Genomic DNA, 17,599 nt, shown 5'->3' with positions numbered 1-17,599 from the left:
ATAAGACATTGCCGTGCATTTTGTAACACTGAAATCTCACTAAGCAGGGGAAGATTACATTGCTGCTCTCAGATTCTTACTGTGCTGCAGCAAAAGGCTGCTTTATAAAACCATGGGATTTGCAGCTGTGCAGACTAACGAGAACCTCTCGCAGCTCTCCTATAAAGGCTCAAAGAGCTGGGCTGCACCCAGAGCCCTCTGTGTGTGCTGGGTGAGCAGATAAACTATTCTACCTATGTGAAGAGAGTGAAGTTTTGTTACATCAGTTCACCAGGACACCAATTTAACCTGAATACCCCTCAGCAATTACTCTGGGAAACGCAGACCTGAAATCATGGTTTCACTGAAGGGCAAGCCTCCACCTTTGCTTTGATTCAGCAGCATCGAGCCAGCTGTTCTCCCAGAGGTTAAGCACTGTGCTTGGTGGTTTTTTCCATTCAAGTTCTACTTTCTTGGCTTTCATGACTAAAATACTACTGGAAGATCAGAGTGTTGAATATGTCTGTCCCTGACTGACACTGCAGTCGTACCCAAGGGCCTTGGCTGTGCTAGAGCCAGCACACTCACCATCTACCACCAGGAGATGAACCAATACAGAGCTAAGTCGGGCAGTACCTTTGTGCACTGGCAAACCCTCTGTTTTACCTTTTGCCATCAGGCCTCTGGCTTGCTATAGCACAGAATAGCTACATTACAACCACTCCATAGGATATTTTCAATAAAGTCTCATCTGTGCTTTGCATGCATGAGTAAGAGCTCCTGGGTGTGTCCAAGACCTCAGAGCTCACAGCATTAGCTGTAGGCATCACAAGTCATTTGCTTCCTAAAACAGTCTGTACTTAAAAGCAGCCTACCCCAGAGCCCCCTCCCAGCCCATCGCCGCTGCTTTGCAGCACGTACACGCACGTGCGCCGAGTCACTGCTGGCTGCCCAGAACATTTTCTCAAGGTGAAGACAACTTATTCCTAAGTGGGAGAGGATGGGAAACAGTTACTCTAGCCTGCGGAAGTAACATCTATAAAGGCAAGAGTGCAACAGAAGCTGGCAGGAGAGTCAGCTGCGGCTGTGGAAGCGTTACGCCGCTTGCTGTAAGCACCCTGTGCCAACAGCTCCTTCCCAGCCACACAGCTATTGTACAGACTCACAGCTCCCAGCTACAGACACTCAATGCAAGCTAAAGAATTTCCCTTTTTGGTGAAAAAAAAGCATCTGTGGAGATGGATTGCAGATCTCCCTGTTTGTTTTGACCAGAGGAGCTAAGGAATCTGCTTCCAGCACTGATACACACACAGCGGGAAGTGACTCTGCTCAGCTCGTTAGTGCTGCGGTCCAGCACGAGCAAAGGATCTCTCCACATCAGCCTGGTGTAGAATTTCTTTTTCCTTCCAGCATGACAGTATGAGGTTACCTGAGGCTCCCCAAGAGCTAGGAAGATGAAAGCTCAGCTTCCTTTACATTGGAGAAGAGCAGGAAATTTAAAGGAGCGACTCTCCCCATGGAGTGTAAACCCTGTCGCTGCAGTTTCAGGTGACATAGGATTTTAAATGCTCAATTACCACTTTGCCTTTTGCAGAGAAGCCTCACTCTACAGCACAGACACAGGGAAAAAACAAAGGAGAGCATTGACTGCAGAAACAGGGTGAAGGAACCTAAAAACATCCCTTCCCCTCCTGACAGAAGTTCAAGAAGATGCTCCATTAGAAATCTAGCACAAGTTTTAACCAGTGACCAGTTATAACTAGTTGGGATTCAGCCCCACATCACACTTAATCAAATCTCACCATGCACTGCTGCCCAGAGGATACAGTTGCTTTTTAGCACATCTCTGGTCAGGTTTGAGCCAAAGATTTCTGCTGCATCAAGTCTGTTTTCACTGGCAGGCTGATCTTCCATCAGCCACTTAATTCAACTCACCTCGCAGCTGCACCAACTATACAGAGAGGGGGCAAGCAGAGCTGACCAGAACAGGCTGTCTTGGCAACAGCCCACAGTGAGATTAGATTAAGCAACACGTGGAGCACTACCCTCTGTCTGGCCAGACAGTCCTCCCAGGAGTTGCCACAGAGGACTAAGAGTAATGTTAAGCGGGGTGGCTCTTTGCTGCTTCAGCCATACCAGACACAGACCACAGCTTAGTAGCTTAGTTTTCAGGACAGAAACAAATAAGGAATTGAGGACTGGGAATAGTGGGCCATGTAGAAAAGATTTCTTCTTTCAGTTCTCTTTGCCCAAGCTCTTCTGAAAATGACAGTGTGTTTTATCTTTCAGTACCTAAATAAACGTTCCTAATTAGGATGCAGCACAAATGGCATCAAATTACAAGCCTAAATCTGTATGTGTATCAAACATTTGGATGTATCACTTCTCTGAGTGAAAGGAACAATCTGCAAAACTGACCTTCTTAAACAAATCACCAATTGTTCTGTTCAGACATGTGAAACACATTACAGTGGGGTAGGGAAGGGGCAACACTCTCTAGAATAGCTGTGCATAAAGCCCTCTGTCCAAGACAGAAACAGACTATTTGCAAACACGACACATGCAGAGTCAAAAGAACAAGATATTAGACATTCAATAATCTCTGTAGGCATGTTTTTGCCATAATAAGATTGTACTTTAGAAGAATACCATACAAGCTAGTTGGTGTATGCTCATTAACATCAATAACCAGGCACAAATCCTTATTTAAAACACAGAAATGAAGGACAGCAAGATTACAGAACAGTGGTGGTCTGGAGGTTACTGTTATTTTAAACTCCAGTCTGAAATCCAACAGCTAGCTGTAAAAGTCTCTGAGAACGTTGCAGTTGCTTAAGCTTACTCACAGAAGTTCTCACACTAACTTAGGCTCCAAAGCTGTTTTGTTGTACATTCCTCTATATTGCCCTGGGAAATCTCTCAATTGCCCAATGCCCATGCAAGCATTTAATAAGTTAACTTATCCATGGTAGACACCAATACTTTTCTTAACTGCAGGTCAAAGATCACTTTAGTCACTTACCCTCCCATCTCAACCTCCTGAAGTTTCCTGGGTTTCATAAAAACACTTCCCATCACGTTTTAGTCATAAGCTTGAAGGTTTCCACCTCCCTACCTGTATTGTAGTGTTCCCTCCTTCCAGAAGGGCAATGGCTAGCAGGATGCTCTCGTGGAAGACTCTGTCACTGGTGGCATTCATGATCAGATCTATGACCAGGTTGGATGCACCTTCTTTATCCAGATGACACTGGACATCTGCCAAACTCATCTCACCTCGGCTCATTGAACTTGATCCAGAGCTTCCTCCTGGAAAGGTGACCATGAGAAACAGCTGAGACTCCAACCTCATCACCCTACCTCACTTCAATGTGTGCAAGCCTGCAGGAGGTGGTGTCATGAGGGAGGACAGCCTGGGCTGGCCATGGGAAATGGCTTCTCCAGCACCATGCACTTCATGGATAAACAGATCAAATGAGAAGCAAGCAAGTGGGAAGAGGCAGGAAGAACAAGAACCCAAGCAATACACTCTAGAAAGCTGAAGAGTATGGCAGCACCACACAAGGACTAACAAAATATACATCAGCTTCAAAAACCAGAGGGGAAATAGGGTGCTTTGGGTATGTTGTTTTGTTTCTGATAGTGCCTGCTTTCCAGAAGATTACCCACTGGCTTTAATTTTGAAGATGCAAACCCCACTGAACGCTGTTGTGACAAGGCATGCTTGGCATCACTGACTTGCTTGGCAATGGCCTCCAATTAAATGAGCTGCTCTTTGTAACCGACTTCAGACCAAATTTTCTCTCATCCTACCCCACAATCCTTCTAATACAATTAATTACTTGGTTTTCAGATACAGTTAATAATCTGCCATCCTTATGAGCACATTTCCCAAATACCATTGCAATTATTAAATTGATCATGTTGCTTTCAACGAATGTACTCAAAGTCACAGCGTTCAAGCCAACCCAAGACAGTCTCTGGAAAGCGTAAAGAGCTCTGCCTGCTTCAATTTAAAGTTCTTTCCCAAATGCACTCAGGAGGAAAAGCACACTGCTCCCATTTGCACGAGGAAAAAGCAGCTGGCACGATTAGAAACAAGGGAGAGATGCTTCACTCAGGCAGAAGTGGGATCCCTTTGGAGTTTCTGAAGCCAGGAGCAACATGCAAGCAGGCGGAGTCTTCCCCATCCCCATGCACAGCTTCTTGCGGGGAGCTTCAGGGGACAGAACGGGAGGGGAGAAGTCCAAAAGGAAGGGAGGGAGAGTCCTATTCCAGCTGTAAGACACTGGTTTGTCAGGCAGAGACAGAGCAGCAGCCCTGATGAGGAGCGCGTCCTACCTCCCGCGCCGGCCTTGCTGGCGCCGCCGGCAGCCAAGGGGCCGTTGCCGAAGGTGGTGAGGCTCTCGCGCCGTCCCGCTGGCCGCACGTTGCCGTAGTAACGGTTGACCAAGACTTGCCTGAGTGCCTCTCCCTTGATTCAAAGAGGACAATGAAATCATGATGTGAGCTTCAGGAATAAAACTACTACTACTGAGTGGCAAGGGGACTGCTGCTGTCGTTAGTTTACTTGCTTGGTACCGTTAGCTTGCTCGCAGTGAGGGAGGGGGAACAAAACCCTGGCGGGTTGGGAACACCCACTGAGCATCTCTAGATGTGCTCGGGCAAGCTGGGACACCAAAGGGTCTCGTGGGCTCAAGTTATAGGATGGGTTCCCAACACCAGAAACAGCCACAGCTCAGTTTTTCTGTAAAGCTTGCTGGACAGATTTTACTCTCAGAGAGGTTTTATTTAATTTAAGATCTTTTTTCTCAGTCTTAAATGTAGAAAAAGTGGCATCTGTACAGCACCAATGGAAAATAAGGAGGAAGATTAGAGGAGTAACATGAGAAGTGGCTTTGTAAGCGAGCAATGCCATCTTCCCAAAGCTCTCCTATTTTACCATACCACCACTGTTCCAGGGACACACTCTGCTCTCCCCTGCATCAGCAGCTGACAGGATCTAACGCTGCCAGAGCAGAAGCCCGAGCGATCCCTGCTGCATCCCAGCTCTTTGTTGGCCCGTCCCCGCTGGCAGCAGCCCAGGCCACCCCGTCACACTGCAGTCAGCACCCGAGCACATGAGCACAGGCACGGCGGGGCCGCTCCTCGGATGACCCCACGGAACACGCGCCGCTGCCGGCACCCCGGGCCACACACGACCCAAACAGCTCTCAGGTTGAATGTTAACCTGCAGAACCCTGCGCTGCTCTCACTTAAATCTTCACAGGAATTCCCAGTAAGTCAGAGCCCTGCAAAAGCTGGTGGTACTGCCAGCAGCAGGCAGACACACAAACACCGCGCCTGGATTAACTGATTTTTTTATAAGGTCTTTGTGCAAAAAAGAAAACTGGTGATTATTTTACCTGGGAGCTACTGCTCTGCTAATGACAGGGTGCAGTGGTTACAGCAGTATCACACTGAGACAGTGTATGAGAGAGGGGAGGAAGGGGGATTCCTGGGGATTCCAGAGAAACCTCCAAAACCAAACCCAATAAAAAAGAAATCTAGCCAAGAATAAATTAATATTAATAATCTGTCAGGATGAACTAAGGTCTGTTGATCTCCATTCACAAAACAAGCGTTTGGCACTGATTTTCCAGTGTTATTTCAAATTCAATTAGTTGTTTGACTACAGATTCAAAATGTCATCACCAATACGGTTTCATATATTAGCTGTCATGCAAGTGAAGCTTTACTTCCACTGCTACAAGAAGCCTTTAAAACACAAAAAAGTAAACAGAACAATGTAAATGTACATTAGTTGGCTCATGTAAAACTCCAGCACTGCCACATTGCTTTTGATTCAAAGCTGGCACTCACAAAAGGGAGCTCAGAAGAATCCTTATACCCCAGAGCACTGGAAAGGCAAAACCTGTCTGGAAATTAACAGCCTCACACCAGATTTCAGACATCTCTTCCAAATAAGAAGCCCAACACATGCCTTTAGCTGGCCAGGGATAGCTGCCCTCCACACAAGGCTGGTACTAATGTCAGGGCTCCCAGTGTCTGCTTCAATTTAGCAGGTCACAAATTGTTCCTACAGACCCTGAGTGTGAAAGCTGCTGCACAGGAGCTGTGTTTTGTGGAATCACGTGGGGAGAGGGGACGCAGCAGGGACACCAGATGCAAAATAAACACCAAGAGAGCTTTCCAGCCAGCTGCTTCCAGAAGTCCCCCCCACAAAAGGTAAAATAGCAAGGTACTTTGGAAGCAACAGTAGAAGAGGATGAGCACCTTTCCAAGGGACACAGACTTCCTATCATCCCTGGGCCAAACAGTGACATGTCAGAGAGGCAAGAGCCAAATCCAAAAGCTCAGCAAATTCTGATCCCAGAGGAGCTCCTTTGACTGCAACAACGTGAGAATGTTTAGTACATGATGCAGTGCTTTAACTCTCTTTCTGCTCTCAGTCTGGCAGGTAAAGGAAGGCTACATGACAGAACAAGGCCAAAACAGATAAAAAAACCCCCATCTAACTACATCTACTGATTAGAAAGGCAACTTGATAGCCATGGAAGTCATATCCCAAAAATGAAGTTACAGTGGAGTTCTCACATGACCCTTTTCCTCTTCTGTTGAACTAACTGGCAGTTGTCATATCAACTGGCATTTAAAACCACCATTTTTCAACTACAAAAATAACAACAGACATTCACACACAAGAACTGTTGTTCATTAAACTCCATCTCCTCCTGAGTTCAGAAGGGAAACTAAAACTCCTGGAGCCATCTCTGGTCTTTCCTTCTGCAACGCTGTGGAGCAGAAAGCAACTTCTACTCCACGGTCAGAACAGTTGGGGTGAGTGGAGAGACCTCAGCACGAGCTGCTGCTCTGAGGACAGACCTGCAGCACCTCTGCTGTGCATACAAAACAGGACAAGTAAATAGAAAATACAAGTGGGAACATGCACGGAGCGTTTGTTGTTTCTGGACTGAGAGCACACTGATCCCCTGTTTGGGAGGTCTGGCAATCCACATTCACTACCATTTTGAATTCTAACTAGGAAGAAATGTTGTATCCTATGAAATTATTCCAACCCACTGTGTCAGCTAGCAACAGAGTGTGTGATCAAAGTCGAGGGGAGAAAAAAATAAGTGGTATTTAAGAAATGTTATAATTAATTCAGCTGCAATGCTTGGCTCCAGAACAGTTCTTTAACCATCATGTTACTGTTGTACACCACTTTGATGTGTATAGTGTGCAAACAAATATCAGATGTTTGGCTGCAGTAATAAAAATCAAATATGTTACCTAGAAGAAAAAAAACCAACAGCATCCAGTTTCATCTCATTCACCATCCAGGTAAAGTAACAGTCATAGCAAATAACCATCACTGTACATGTATCAGTGAAGCAGATGCAATGTACAGCTCAGTTTAAGCGGTACCAAAAACCTGTTAAAGTCTTAGAAACAGAATCTTTAATAACAGTAAGAGTGAAGCAGTCATAAGCTGATGCCATTCTGCTCCCAGCTACAAGAGGGGAAGGAATCAGAAATGTATGAAGGCTGTTTCAGCAGGGGTGTTTGTGAAGGGGATGTGTGGCCAAAGCAAGGAACCACCACAAGCACTGATCCATCTCCCTTCCTGGCCCTGATCAGCACCAAGGGGAGTGAACAGACCACAGCGGGGGCTGAGGAGCAGCCCAGCACTCGCTCCTTCCCCTGCATCCAAGAGAAGGTGCTCCAGCACCCTGTTCTGTAAGCACAGCTCATCCTTTGAGGTTTTCCAAGAGGCCAGTGACAAGCAGTTAACCACTGATGTTCCTTACGTGACTTAATGCTTTACTGTTCAAAAGGAAAAAGGTAGAGGATTAGTTCTGAACATGCTTTGACTGCTGTACATACCCTTCTATGATCCTCCAGTTGCCTCTGTGGTAGACTTTGATCAAGCTCCTGCTGTGCACGCAGAAATTTCATTTTAAAGCAGAACAAGACTAAAGAGACACTAACAGCTTTGCACTCATGGGAAATAGGAAGGGAAGTCACATCTGAATGCAAGGGGGGACATGAGGAAGATCAGCTGACAAGCTATCTAAACAAGACATCTGCCCTCAGCTCTAGCATCACTTTATCAGTCTGCATCACCACCCTCCAGCAGACCACCATGGCATGCATGGATGCCGACACGTTCTTGGGCATTTAAAGGAAACGTAAGGTCTAACTTCACAGTTACTGGTAATACACAGAGTTTTCAAGAAGTCACCTCATGCATGTCCATGCATACATATACACAGATACACACACACAGACACTCTGTCCACTACACACACACTTCTGGAGGAAGTGTAGGTAACTCAGTACGTCTGACTGTGGCCAACGAAGCTCGTTTGAGACAGCAGAGAGGGCCTGACCAAACCAGCGCCAGGGGCTTGCAGGGGGGTTTAAGCCCACTGGCACATCCACATTTCCAAAACAAGTCTCAATTCAAATATTAAACATCTAAAGGAAGCCAGTTTTCAGGAACAGAACTTCCCCTTTGTAAACCTGAAGTACATTGAGTTTTTGCTGCTTTGAAGCATCGGGCCCATCTTTAACCAGGAGCCTCCTCCCAAACATCTCAAAGTCATTCTATGACCACTCAGACTTCCAGTTTACATTTAAACACTATTCCACAGAAGTTACAAATACGAGGTCTAAACCACCACAAAACACATTTCCTTTTCCCCACATTTGCAAAACATCATTTTTGGTCCTTATGTTGCTATAGCTCAGACTATCAACACCGTCCTAGACTTAGACCTACATGTGGTTTCACTTCTGTTTGCACTGACACAGCACCCAGCTGGACTATCTACCAATGCCCTCTCTGGCTGCCCCATTGGTTTCAAAGGAATTTGAGATTTCTGGAATTCTCAGGTTTTTATTTTGGCAGATAATGCATTTTATGTGAATTTATGCTGGGGTAGTTCATACGGGAAACATGCCGACATATCCCGCTCTGTATAGAGTTAGTAACCTTGAAGGTGTGAAGTGGCCTTGAACTGTCTCATTGGGGCATTTTAAACAGGACACCAAGCTGCTGAAGGACTACAAAGCTTCCATTAACTTTTTCTGACACCTCCATTTCCTTACCTAGGTTTTTAAACACATGAGACAAAGGGAAAAGCAAATTCTGCATTAGGAGCCAGAGACATGACGTCTGGTTTTGCTAATGCAGGAGGATTTGAGGAGACTTCAAACTCTGTCTTCCTTAAAAGCTAAACAGCAATGGCTGAAGAGACCTGCACACCTTGGGCTAGTTAAAATTTGTGTGCTTTGGGTCCCTTACTTTGGCCAGGAACACAGATTTGGGACCGGTTTACATGCTTTTACTCACTTCAGGACTATCCTTCTGATGCTGTAGTGGATTAAACCACTTCAAAGCAGCAACTTATTTTTCACTATCTAGCACCACACAGGAACACACATTTCACAGGGTTTTCACCAACAAGACACTCCACCAGGACTACTTCAAAACACCAATATTTGCCTGCTGTACAAATATGGGTGGGTAACACACCTCTACAGAGCTTTCCGTTTCGGGAGCTTGCGGCAGCTAGTTGAAAGTAAAATGCAGAAAAATTAGTCACTCTTCAAGAATTTCATCCCAGCAGAAATCTAGTGGTCAACACTTAGGGGAAGGGAGCTAGCAAAGCACTTGACTACAGCTGAATCATCACAAGTGAATTACAGTCATAATTACTGTTTACAGTCTCCCACTCATCCACCTTGCTCCTAAAAGAGCTACATTTCGAACATTTATCAGGTATCCTTTGAACATCCCAAACTGCTTTGCATGAACACAGATGCACAAGCAAAAAGCTGCAGGTGCACACACGCCTGCACACCCAGGATCACACTTGCAGGGGGTGAAGGCAGCACACTCATCCCCAGCAAAGAGGAGGAGAAGAAGGAAGCCAGGGCTGCACATCACAGAAAGGCAGAAACCTCACAATCTTAGTTTAAAAAACCCCGGTTCTCAGTGGATTCTCATCTACAGACATACTTTTGTCGAGGTAAAAGATACAGCAGCAAACACAAGCAATGAAACAAGAGGCTTAACGCTGACAGCTTTTCAGGTTTAAAATGCTGATCATCCCACTGAAACAGATGAGGACGAGCAACTTTTATTTAGGAGAGTTTAGACATACAACAGAGACACAAACATCCAAATGAAACTGCCTACTTAATTGTGGGTAAATTGATTTAACTTCTCAGGAACAGACACTAAGAAATACGACGATGATGATACAGTAATACCAAATTAAGTCAGGCACTCATTGTCCGTGTCTGCCTAGAGGGCACATGAACCAGACACACACATCAAGCATCGGCTGGGAGAGCAACCATCGTGCTCCAACCCAGTCTCTGCTACAGCCTAGGAAACACACAGCAAAGGCAGAGGAGGGACATGAGATCCAGAAGTCAAAGTATGGAGAGGCTTTGCTTCCCTGGACAGAGGAGTGAGCGCTGTCCCCGTGGTGCTCCATGGGCAGGGGCTACTTGGCCAGGAAGAATCGTTTTCCATTCTCCTAATGGACTTTCCTCCTGGCTAATTCACACAGCCCTTGGTACACCATTTCCTTGCATTGTCACCACTCTTGGAAACTTCACAAGCATGCAAACTTTTTCTCTCTCGGTCCAATTGAAGCAGAGAGTATTTAGGCCAGAGGATCAAAAGTTAACAGGAAGAGCCTCCTTGATGTGGAGGAACACGCAGTTCCTGCACAGCCTGCTCTGTACACCCTTGCTGCTCCCAGGCTGGACGCTGGATCGAGTCATTAGGGAGTCTGGGCACATTGTTCTGACTGCAGACACCATCTGCACAACTTGCTTCAGAGCAAAGCAAAAAACTGCACCTTAAGTAGCCAACAACAGCAATGAAATCCTGCATATTCCCATGTAAGTGAAAATTAGGTATCCCCCCCCCTTCTTCCAGGGAAGGGGAGACTGACCCTGGCAGGTCAAGTGGGCACGACTGCCACAAGACAACATAGTGGCCTTTGGATTCCCAACAAAAGCTTCCTTTTTCCAGGGCTTATACCACCACCCCAAATTAATCAAACATACGTGTACATTTTGGGGCTGAAAAGCAGCACAGATGAAGAATCAGCATGAAATTAGCTTGATCTTTCCAACTTAATTGGAGAAGGAAGAAGTACATATCCTAGCTAGCAAATTCCTGTGCCTTCCCACTTGAGTGCAGACAGCATGTATAAATAGATCAGCATGTCAGAACCAGCCCCACAAACTCATCTGCAAAAGCTACTGCCCTCGGCAGTGCTGGGATGGATCATTCCCAATAAGCATGGCCTTCAGCAACCTTTCAGGAAGAAAATAAACTCCAAATACCGAAACTGTTATTGTTTGAGTCCAAAGGGGTTAAAGCTGTAGTTACTGTGCCACACTTTGCACTATCCCATCTGCTGCAACAGCAAGTGATCGGCTTATGCTTTACAAGGAGGACTGAACAGGGTGGGAGAGTAGACAGAAGTAGTAATATTGCTTTATTTCTTGTGTCTCCAGCTCTCCACCTTGGAAAAAGAGTGACGGCTTGCGGGGCAGGTGCAAGTTTGGGGAACACCAAGACGCTTCCCTACCAGCAGTGAGGTGCCATGAACACAGTGGCCAGCTTTCAAACTAGTGGGTAGCAGGGTCAGAGAAGAATACATCTTTATTTTTTGCTAGCAGCAGCACAACTTCCTTTCAACTGGCTGTGCAAAACCCCTCTTCTTTCGAAGATCCTACTCCCAAAAGGCTGGCAAACAAACCACTCAGCATTAGCAACAACAGGAGAATCACAATTTCTTTGACCTGTTGGTGACCACAATGCTTCTAAGCATCCATTTCCCCAACACAGACTATGTGTGTTTCCCAGAATGGTCTTCATCTGACTCAACAGTGGACACAGTCACCTCAAAAACCACCAAAGCAAGTGACAGCTCAAGCGTGAACGCATTACATCTCAATTTGTGAGAGATGCAAGAGGTTTCTGTCCTTTCCCGTGATGGTTTTGAGGAAGGTATGAAAGTTTTATTTTCATTTGCTATCAAAATAACAGCGAAGATGAAAGTTGTCTGATTCTGCCTTTCACTGACAGAATTTCACAACTAGCACTGTGGGTAAAAAAGCAGGAGGGTTTAGAGAAAGTGCAGAAAGGTTTTCATGCAGGCTTAAAGCCTCAGCATTGCTTTTCTCTGTATTTTTTGGTTAACTGAACTACGTAGCAAACATCAGAACAGTGGGCACTGAAAAGGCTTGAGATGCAATTTAAAAGGCAGGTGGAGATTCCAGTTCACATAGGTTGGGTCTCCCCAGGATAATGGCTTCAAAAAACATACTGGAATGTTAAAAATGTGAGAAATAATCTTACCAAAAGCCCTGCATGTTTCTGTGAGCACTCACACGGGAACACTTTCACAAACCTCACTGTTTCCAATCTCATCAAACTTCGGAATCTTGACAAAATAATGGACAACTCAATACAACTACAAGCCCAAACCTCTTCTGCTTCAGGCCATCTCCAACTGCAAAGGACTGAGAGGTGACAAACCTCAAACTGCGTACCATCCACGGGCTGATGCCATTTTCCAAACTGCCACACATCTCCTTTAGGTCTTTTTCCAAACGGTCCTCTAAATGGGATCGGAAGGTGACTAGCTGGTCCAAGGCAATAGGAAACTGGCAGCTGTCCTGGGAGGTCCTCAAGAGCAACACTGAGTGTTTTGAAGAAGCTTAGACAAACTGCTGAGCCAAATCAATTCAGAGAAGTCATGGTGAGAAATGAGATGCCCTGTGCTGTGCAGGAAGTGGGGCTAAATTACCGAGCTGTCCCTTCTGGTCCTGAAATCTGGGAATTCAGGAACCCACCCAACTTCATGCATATGGCATCTAATTATCAGGGTGGCAGGGGGAGAGATTTGGCACAGAGGAGGAAATAAAAAGGGGAAAAACACAACCACAGAGTCAGCCAGCCAAGTGTCATAGTGAGCTTTTGATAGATAGGTTGTATGTCCAGATGCAAACAACTAGAGTGAAGATCTCAGACACACACCTTTCTGACACCACTGCCTCTGCCTGGGTACCTGCATTACCACCTCCCATGCCAGCTGCAGTTCCAGTGACACTGGCTGTTCAGAGTCCTGAAAGTCCCTTTCCATTTTTTATTCTCTTTCCAGAACTTCCCCCTCTTTTACTCTTGAAATACCTTCAGTGTAATTCTTACTTAAAAGACACATAGCAAAAGCATCACCTCGTCTGCTTCATGACAACAGACCAGAGCCCAAAGTACCTTGCTGTCCTTCATAACTCTTCAGTAATAGCAGACAGCTCCAGTAGGTTACCTACTTGCCAAGTCTCCTTTGTAAGGCCAACACTGTTACCTTGTGGAACCAAGAAAGAAATTGGATAGGAAATTTCTGTCCTCTGCAGATGAATTGTAGGTGTTTGTCAAACATACATTTGATGTGCTATGGGTAAGTTTCAGGGCAGAGGGGAATAACTGGGAGCCAAGAGCACTGAAGTGCTTTGACAAACTTCCTACATTACAGTTTACTGTTGTAACAGACCAGCATGGAAGTTGCCAAGTGTTTGGTGATGGAGGATCTCACACCTGCAGAAATTAAGGGCCAGTAGGAGATGTGAACCTTGTCCTGGCACAGGTCCTGCGACTCATGCAGCTCTCCCAGAAGACAAGTAGGATTTATGTGGGGCAGAGGCAGGCCCCCAGCTCCCACTGGCACGGATGGAGCAGCAACCACACACTTAGAATCCTTCATCTTGCTGCTGCAGCACACACTCAGATCGAGGACATGCATAAAGGTTTTTCCTCCCACCTTATCTCAGTGAATATGCAGAGACTTTGTGATCTGCCAGACGATGAGGTGGGAAATTTGGCATAAGAGCTGTCAGTGCCTGCACTGAAAGGTCACTGAGAGCTGCCTACAGGAATGCCTTCCCTCATTTTGCAGAGTTTTCAGGTGAAAAAGCATGTTTTCCTGGGGCTAGGGCTTTCCTGGAGTTAGAGATCTCAGTCTCGGATACACCACTGATTTTCAATGAGAGTTTCAATTGATGCCAAACTCCAGAGATTTCTCATGTATAGATTTCAGAGATTTCTCATGTACAGACCTCTCCTCATTTACAGACCCTTCCAAACCCCTATCCCCACAGCAGGAGTGTGTTTCAGTAACACAGTCACTCGATTCTCTTAAAATCCTCAGTCTTGCAGCTCTTGTATGGTAACTGAACGTTCACGTTTTACATTAGCAGCTTCAATTAACCAGTAAGATGGTGAAACTGTTTTTTCCCTTTGGTTACAAATAACTATAAGAAATGTTCCAGTCTCCTCTTCCAAAGAGCTCACCAATTCCAGTTCATGCAATAAAAATGGTCCAAAGATTGCAGGATTTCTGAAGGGAAAAAAATATAAGGCAGCCCACAAAAATTTATGAGAGCCTGCATTTCCTCTGCTTGAGACATAACAAGTGAAGCACTGTCTACATGCAAAATACACAAGAGAAATGACTGTGGAGTAAGCTCTCTCTTCAAGGCAAAAAAATATCTAAATGCATCTCCTCCAGAGCTTAAGAGGTTAATACATTTTCCAAAATAGCCTAAAACAGCACCTATTTTGCACCTTACTCAGCCATCAAGTTTTACTTGATCACTGATAAAGAGCACCAAGAAGGTTAATTCAGTCAACTCCTTTGAACCAGGATTTTCAGTTCCCTTTTCACCTACTTGAAACCTCAAGCCCCAAATGAAGAGGTGAAAGAAGTGAACAAAAAAAACCCCACCCCAACTCAAAGCTATATTGAGTGAGTCTGCAGGTGTATTTTGCTGGATAACCATTTATCAGCTGCATAAAGAAGGGTCATCACCAAATAAAACCAGAGATAAACAGGGCTTTACTTCATTCGTGGTTTTTTAACTTCAAACCTTAGAAAGGACTAAATGTCACGGGGAACTCGGAGAGTTTTACTGGATTTGGTTGCTTTGGTGTCTGCTGGCCACTGGCCCAGAGCTGGGGGCGTTAGAAGCAGCAGAGAAGCCCCTCTTCACCCTGGAAGGCAACATGCAGCTGCAGCAGTATGGGAGCAGCGGCCAGGGGCAGCAGAGCTGCTCGGAGCCCCGCAGGCCCGGCACGGCCTGGCCCCAGGCGACTGTAAACATCTCTGCTGGTTTATTGGCAATTCCTGCTGAAGGTCACACACCAGCCCAAATTCCAGGAAAAAAAAAAGAGCTCCTCTTATGTAACTGCTGCCTGAATGTTGGCAGGTGCCCAGGCGAGCTGCTCACTGCAATGTGGCTGCGAGGGGGGGAAAGGAGGAAAGACTGAAAGAAGTAGGACATGAGGCAGGCGCATTCAGCATCCCCAGCATGCCACCTGCAGGTCAGCGCTAACAGTCGTCTCCTCTTCAGCCCAGAAAACATTAAAGCGTTTCTCTGGGACGGATGCGTTCTAGTGCCCGAGACTCCTAACTGCAGGTGGAAACTGGGCCACGGTGCCCACAAACACCTCTGCAGACCGAGGAGAGAGGATGGGACATGATGTGGCAAACAAATGCCTCAGCGGGGAGGGAGCTTGGGCTGCTGCAGCTGTCCTGGACCACAGGGAACCCCGGGTGGAGTTCACCGGCTAACAGGAGCTCTGAAACACCATGAAACCTGCACTTCTGCCATGCTTGGACTTTATAGTGACCCAAGGATTGCATTAGAAGCAAATTAAGCTGTTGTGTCTAATTACAACCAGGTTTTGGTTATCACTGTTGTGTGGAGACTCACACTTGGAGGCACTCGAGAAAAATTTACCTTGAATGTGTTCTCTGAGAGACCAGCACAGTCACCAGCTCCCTCCAGAGCAGCGTTACAGCAATTCCAGCCCAGCAGGAGACTCAGCCTCACAGCTTTTGTAGGCAACAGGCCAGTGCCCTGCCTTGGGGCTTTCTACCTCATTACTTGAGACACCTGCACCTTTCAGCTCCTACCACCCACCCCATGCTCCGGGAGAGCCCTTGGAGCCAGAGGAACAGCAGCCCTGCTGCAAGCCAAGAGACAAGCTCTGAGCACACAGCTCCCTGAGAGCAGGATAAAGCCAACACAACCGTGGTGCAAATAAGGTGCAAGATGGTTTTGAGAAATGGTTTACAGTTTACAACAGTTCTGGTTTTCTATCAAAACAAGTCGTGCTTTTCATCCATCTTTCAAGATACCTCTTCTGCTCTTCGATAACAGCCTTATGCCGGCCCTATCCCAAAGGTCTGTGCACTTTTACTAGTTAACAGGAGCCTGAATGCAAATACTGCAAGATGAGTCTCGTTCTCTGTGTATCCTAATTTCTGCCACCAGAAGAAAAACCTTCCACGTGAATTCTGCCACAAGAGCAGATACTGCAGGCTTCAAAAAACATCTACAAGAGCTTTAAGATGCGATCAGCATGCTCTACCAGACCAGGTCACAGCCCTGAGACTACAGTAACAGATACTGCAAACCAACACCATGCTACAGCACTTCTCCCTGGAAAACTCCAGTTCCTTCCTGTCCCTCACGCCCAACAAAAAGCCAGTTCCAGAAAAACCCCTCGACAGAAAGCACGTGAGCTGGGCCAACGGCATTAAACCATCCTACCCCTCTCCTTCCATTTGCACAGCACTTCTCCAGCACTGCAAACACCCCAGCAGCCCCCACAGCTCAGCCAGGCCTTTGCAGGGGTGCTGCCAACCTCGCACGCAGGTCGCAGCACACGCCATCCTTCCTGTTCTGTGGGGGATTTCCTACCAGCGAGGTGAATTCCAGCATTATTCATCCACTTACAAGGCCACTCCCTTTCTTCACTTGCAGTAAATGTTAAGAGCCACCATAACATCAGTTTTCTATCATGACTTTTAGTAACAAATTCATGGATCTCCTGGAATTTTTAGTCTCTTCTATTATTTCGACCCACCACTCACTCATTGAAGTCACCTTGCAGTAAAGCAATATAAATACATAAATCAACCCATGTGTACAATCACATAAATGCTACGAAACCACACCATAAGACAGTTACTTTGAAAGACTTTTACCCTGAGGGATGGAGGAGCATTTCAGCCCATCAGAAAAACTGAGTTGTGCATGGTGTGACAGAAAAGGAAGTTAATAATTTTACTAATAATGGGGATTTCTGTGTTCTTTGCCCTAAAGCTTTCCAGGCTGACGGAGGGGAGGAAAAACAAGGAAGCTTCTGGATTTCCTTTGAGACTTGTCAGTGGCTCGAGCCCCATCTGAAACCCTTTCTATAAGCAGCCAGTGCTTGCTGCCCATGGTCATAAACACACTCGCTCCTTTGAGGAGCAATAAAGTTCCTCCTTTGCAGCCTCCAGATCAAATCCTAAATTGTTCTGCATGCTCTGGCTGATTTATTGCAGGCAAAGATGTCAAATTACAGCCAGAAACCCAAGGGGAAAGAGTTTCTTATTATGACTTAATTTGCAATTAAACAATTCAAGTTTCTGTCTGAAGTTGCTCCAAGATAAAATTATACACACATCTATTATATATATATGCTATTCTGGGAAGCTGTAGCACCACAGCATCTGAGGGGTCTAGTGCCTGATGGAAA

General features: G+C 46.0%; 1 protein-coding gene across 1 annotated transcript in view; it reads right to left on the bottom strand.

Annotated features, from left to right (window-relative positions):
* The window catches only part of ITPR1 (inositol 1,4,5-trisphosphate receptor type 1), a 174,669-nt gene that overhangs the window by 55,187 nt on the left and 101,883 nt on the right, over positions 1-17,599 (bottom strand). Inside the window, exons 39-40 of the mRNA XM_062008420.1 lie at positions 4,318-4,450; positions 3,095-3,285 (exon numbers count right to left, since the gene is read on the bottom strand). Coding sequence (XP_061864404.1) covers positions 3,095-3,285; positions 4,318-4,450 — 324 coding nt within the window. The remainder of the gene's footprint in view (positions 1-3,094; positions 3,286-4,317; positions 4,451-17,599) is intronic.

This window comes from Colius striatus, chromosome 15 (genome assembly GCF_028858725.1).
Source record: "Colius striatus isolate bColStr4 chromosome 15, bColStr4.1.hap1, whole genome shotgun sequence".
Taxonomy (NCBI): Eukaryota; Metazoa; Chordata; class Aves; order Coliiformes; family Coliidae; genus Colius; species Colius striatus.
Note: the sequence above shows the minus strand (reverse complement) of the source record. Positions and strands in the feature narration are given on the sequence as shown.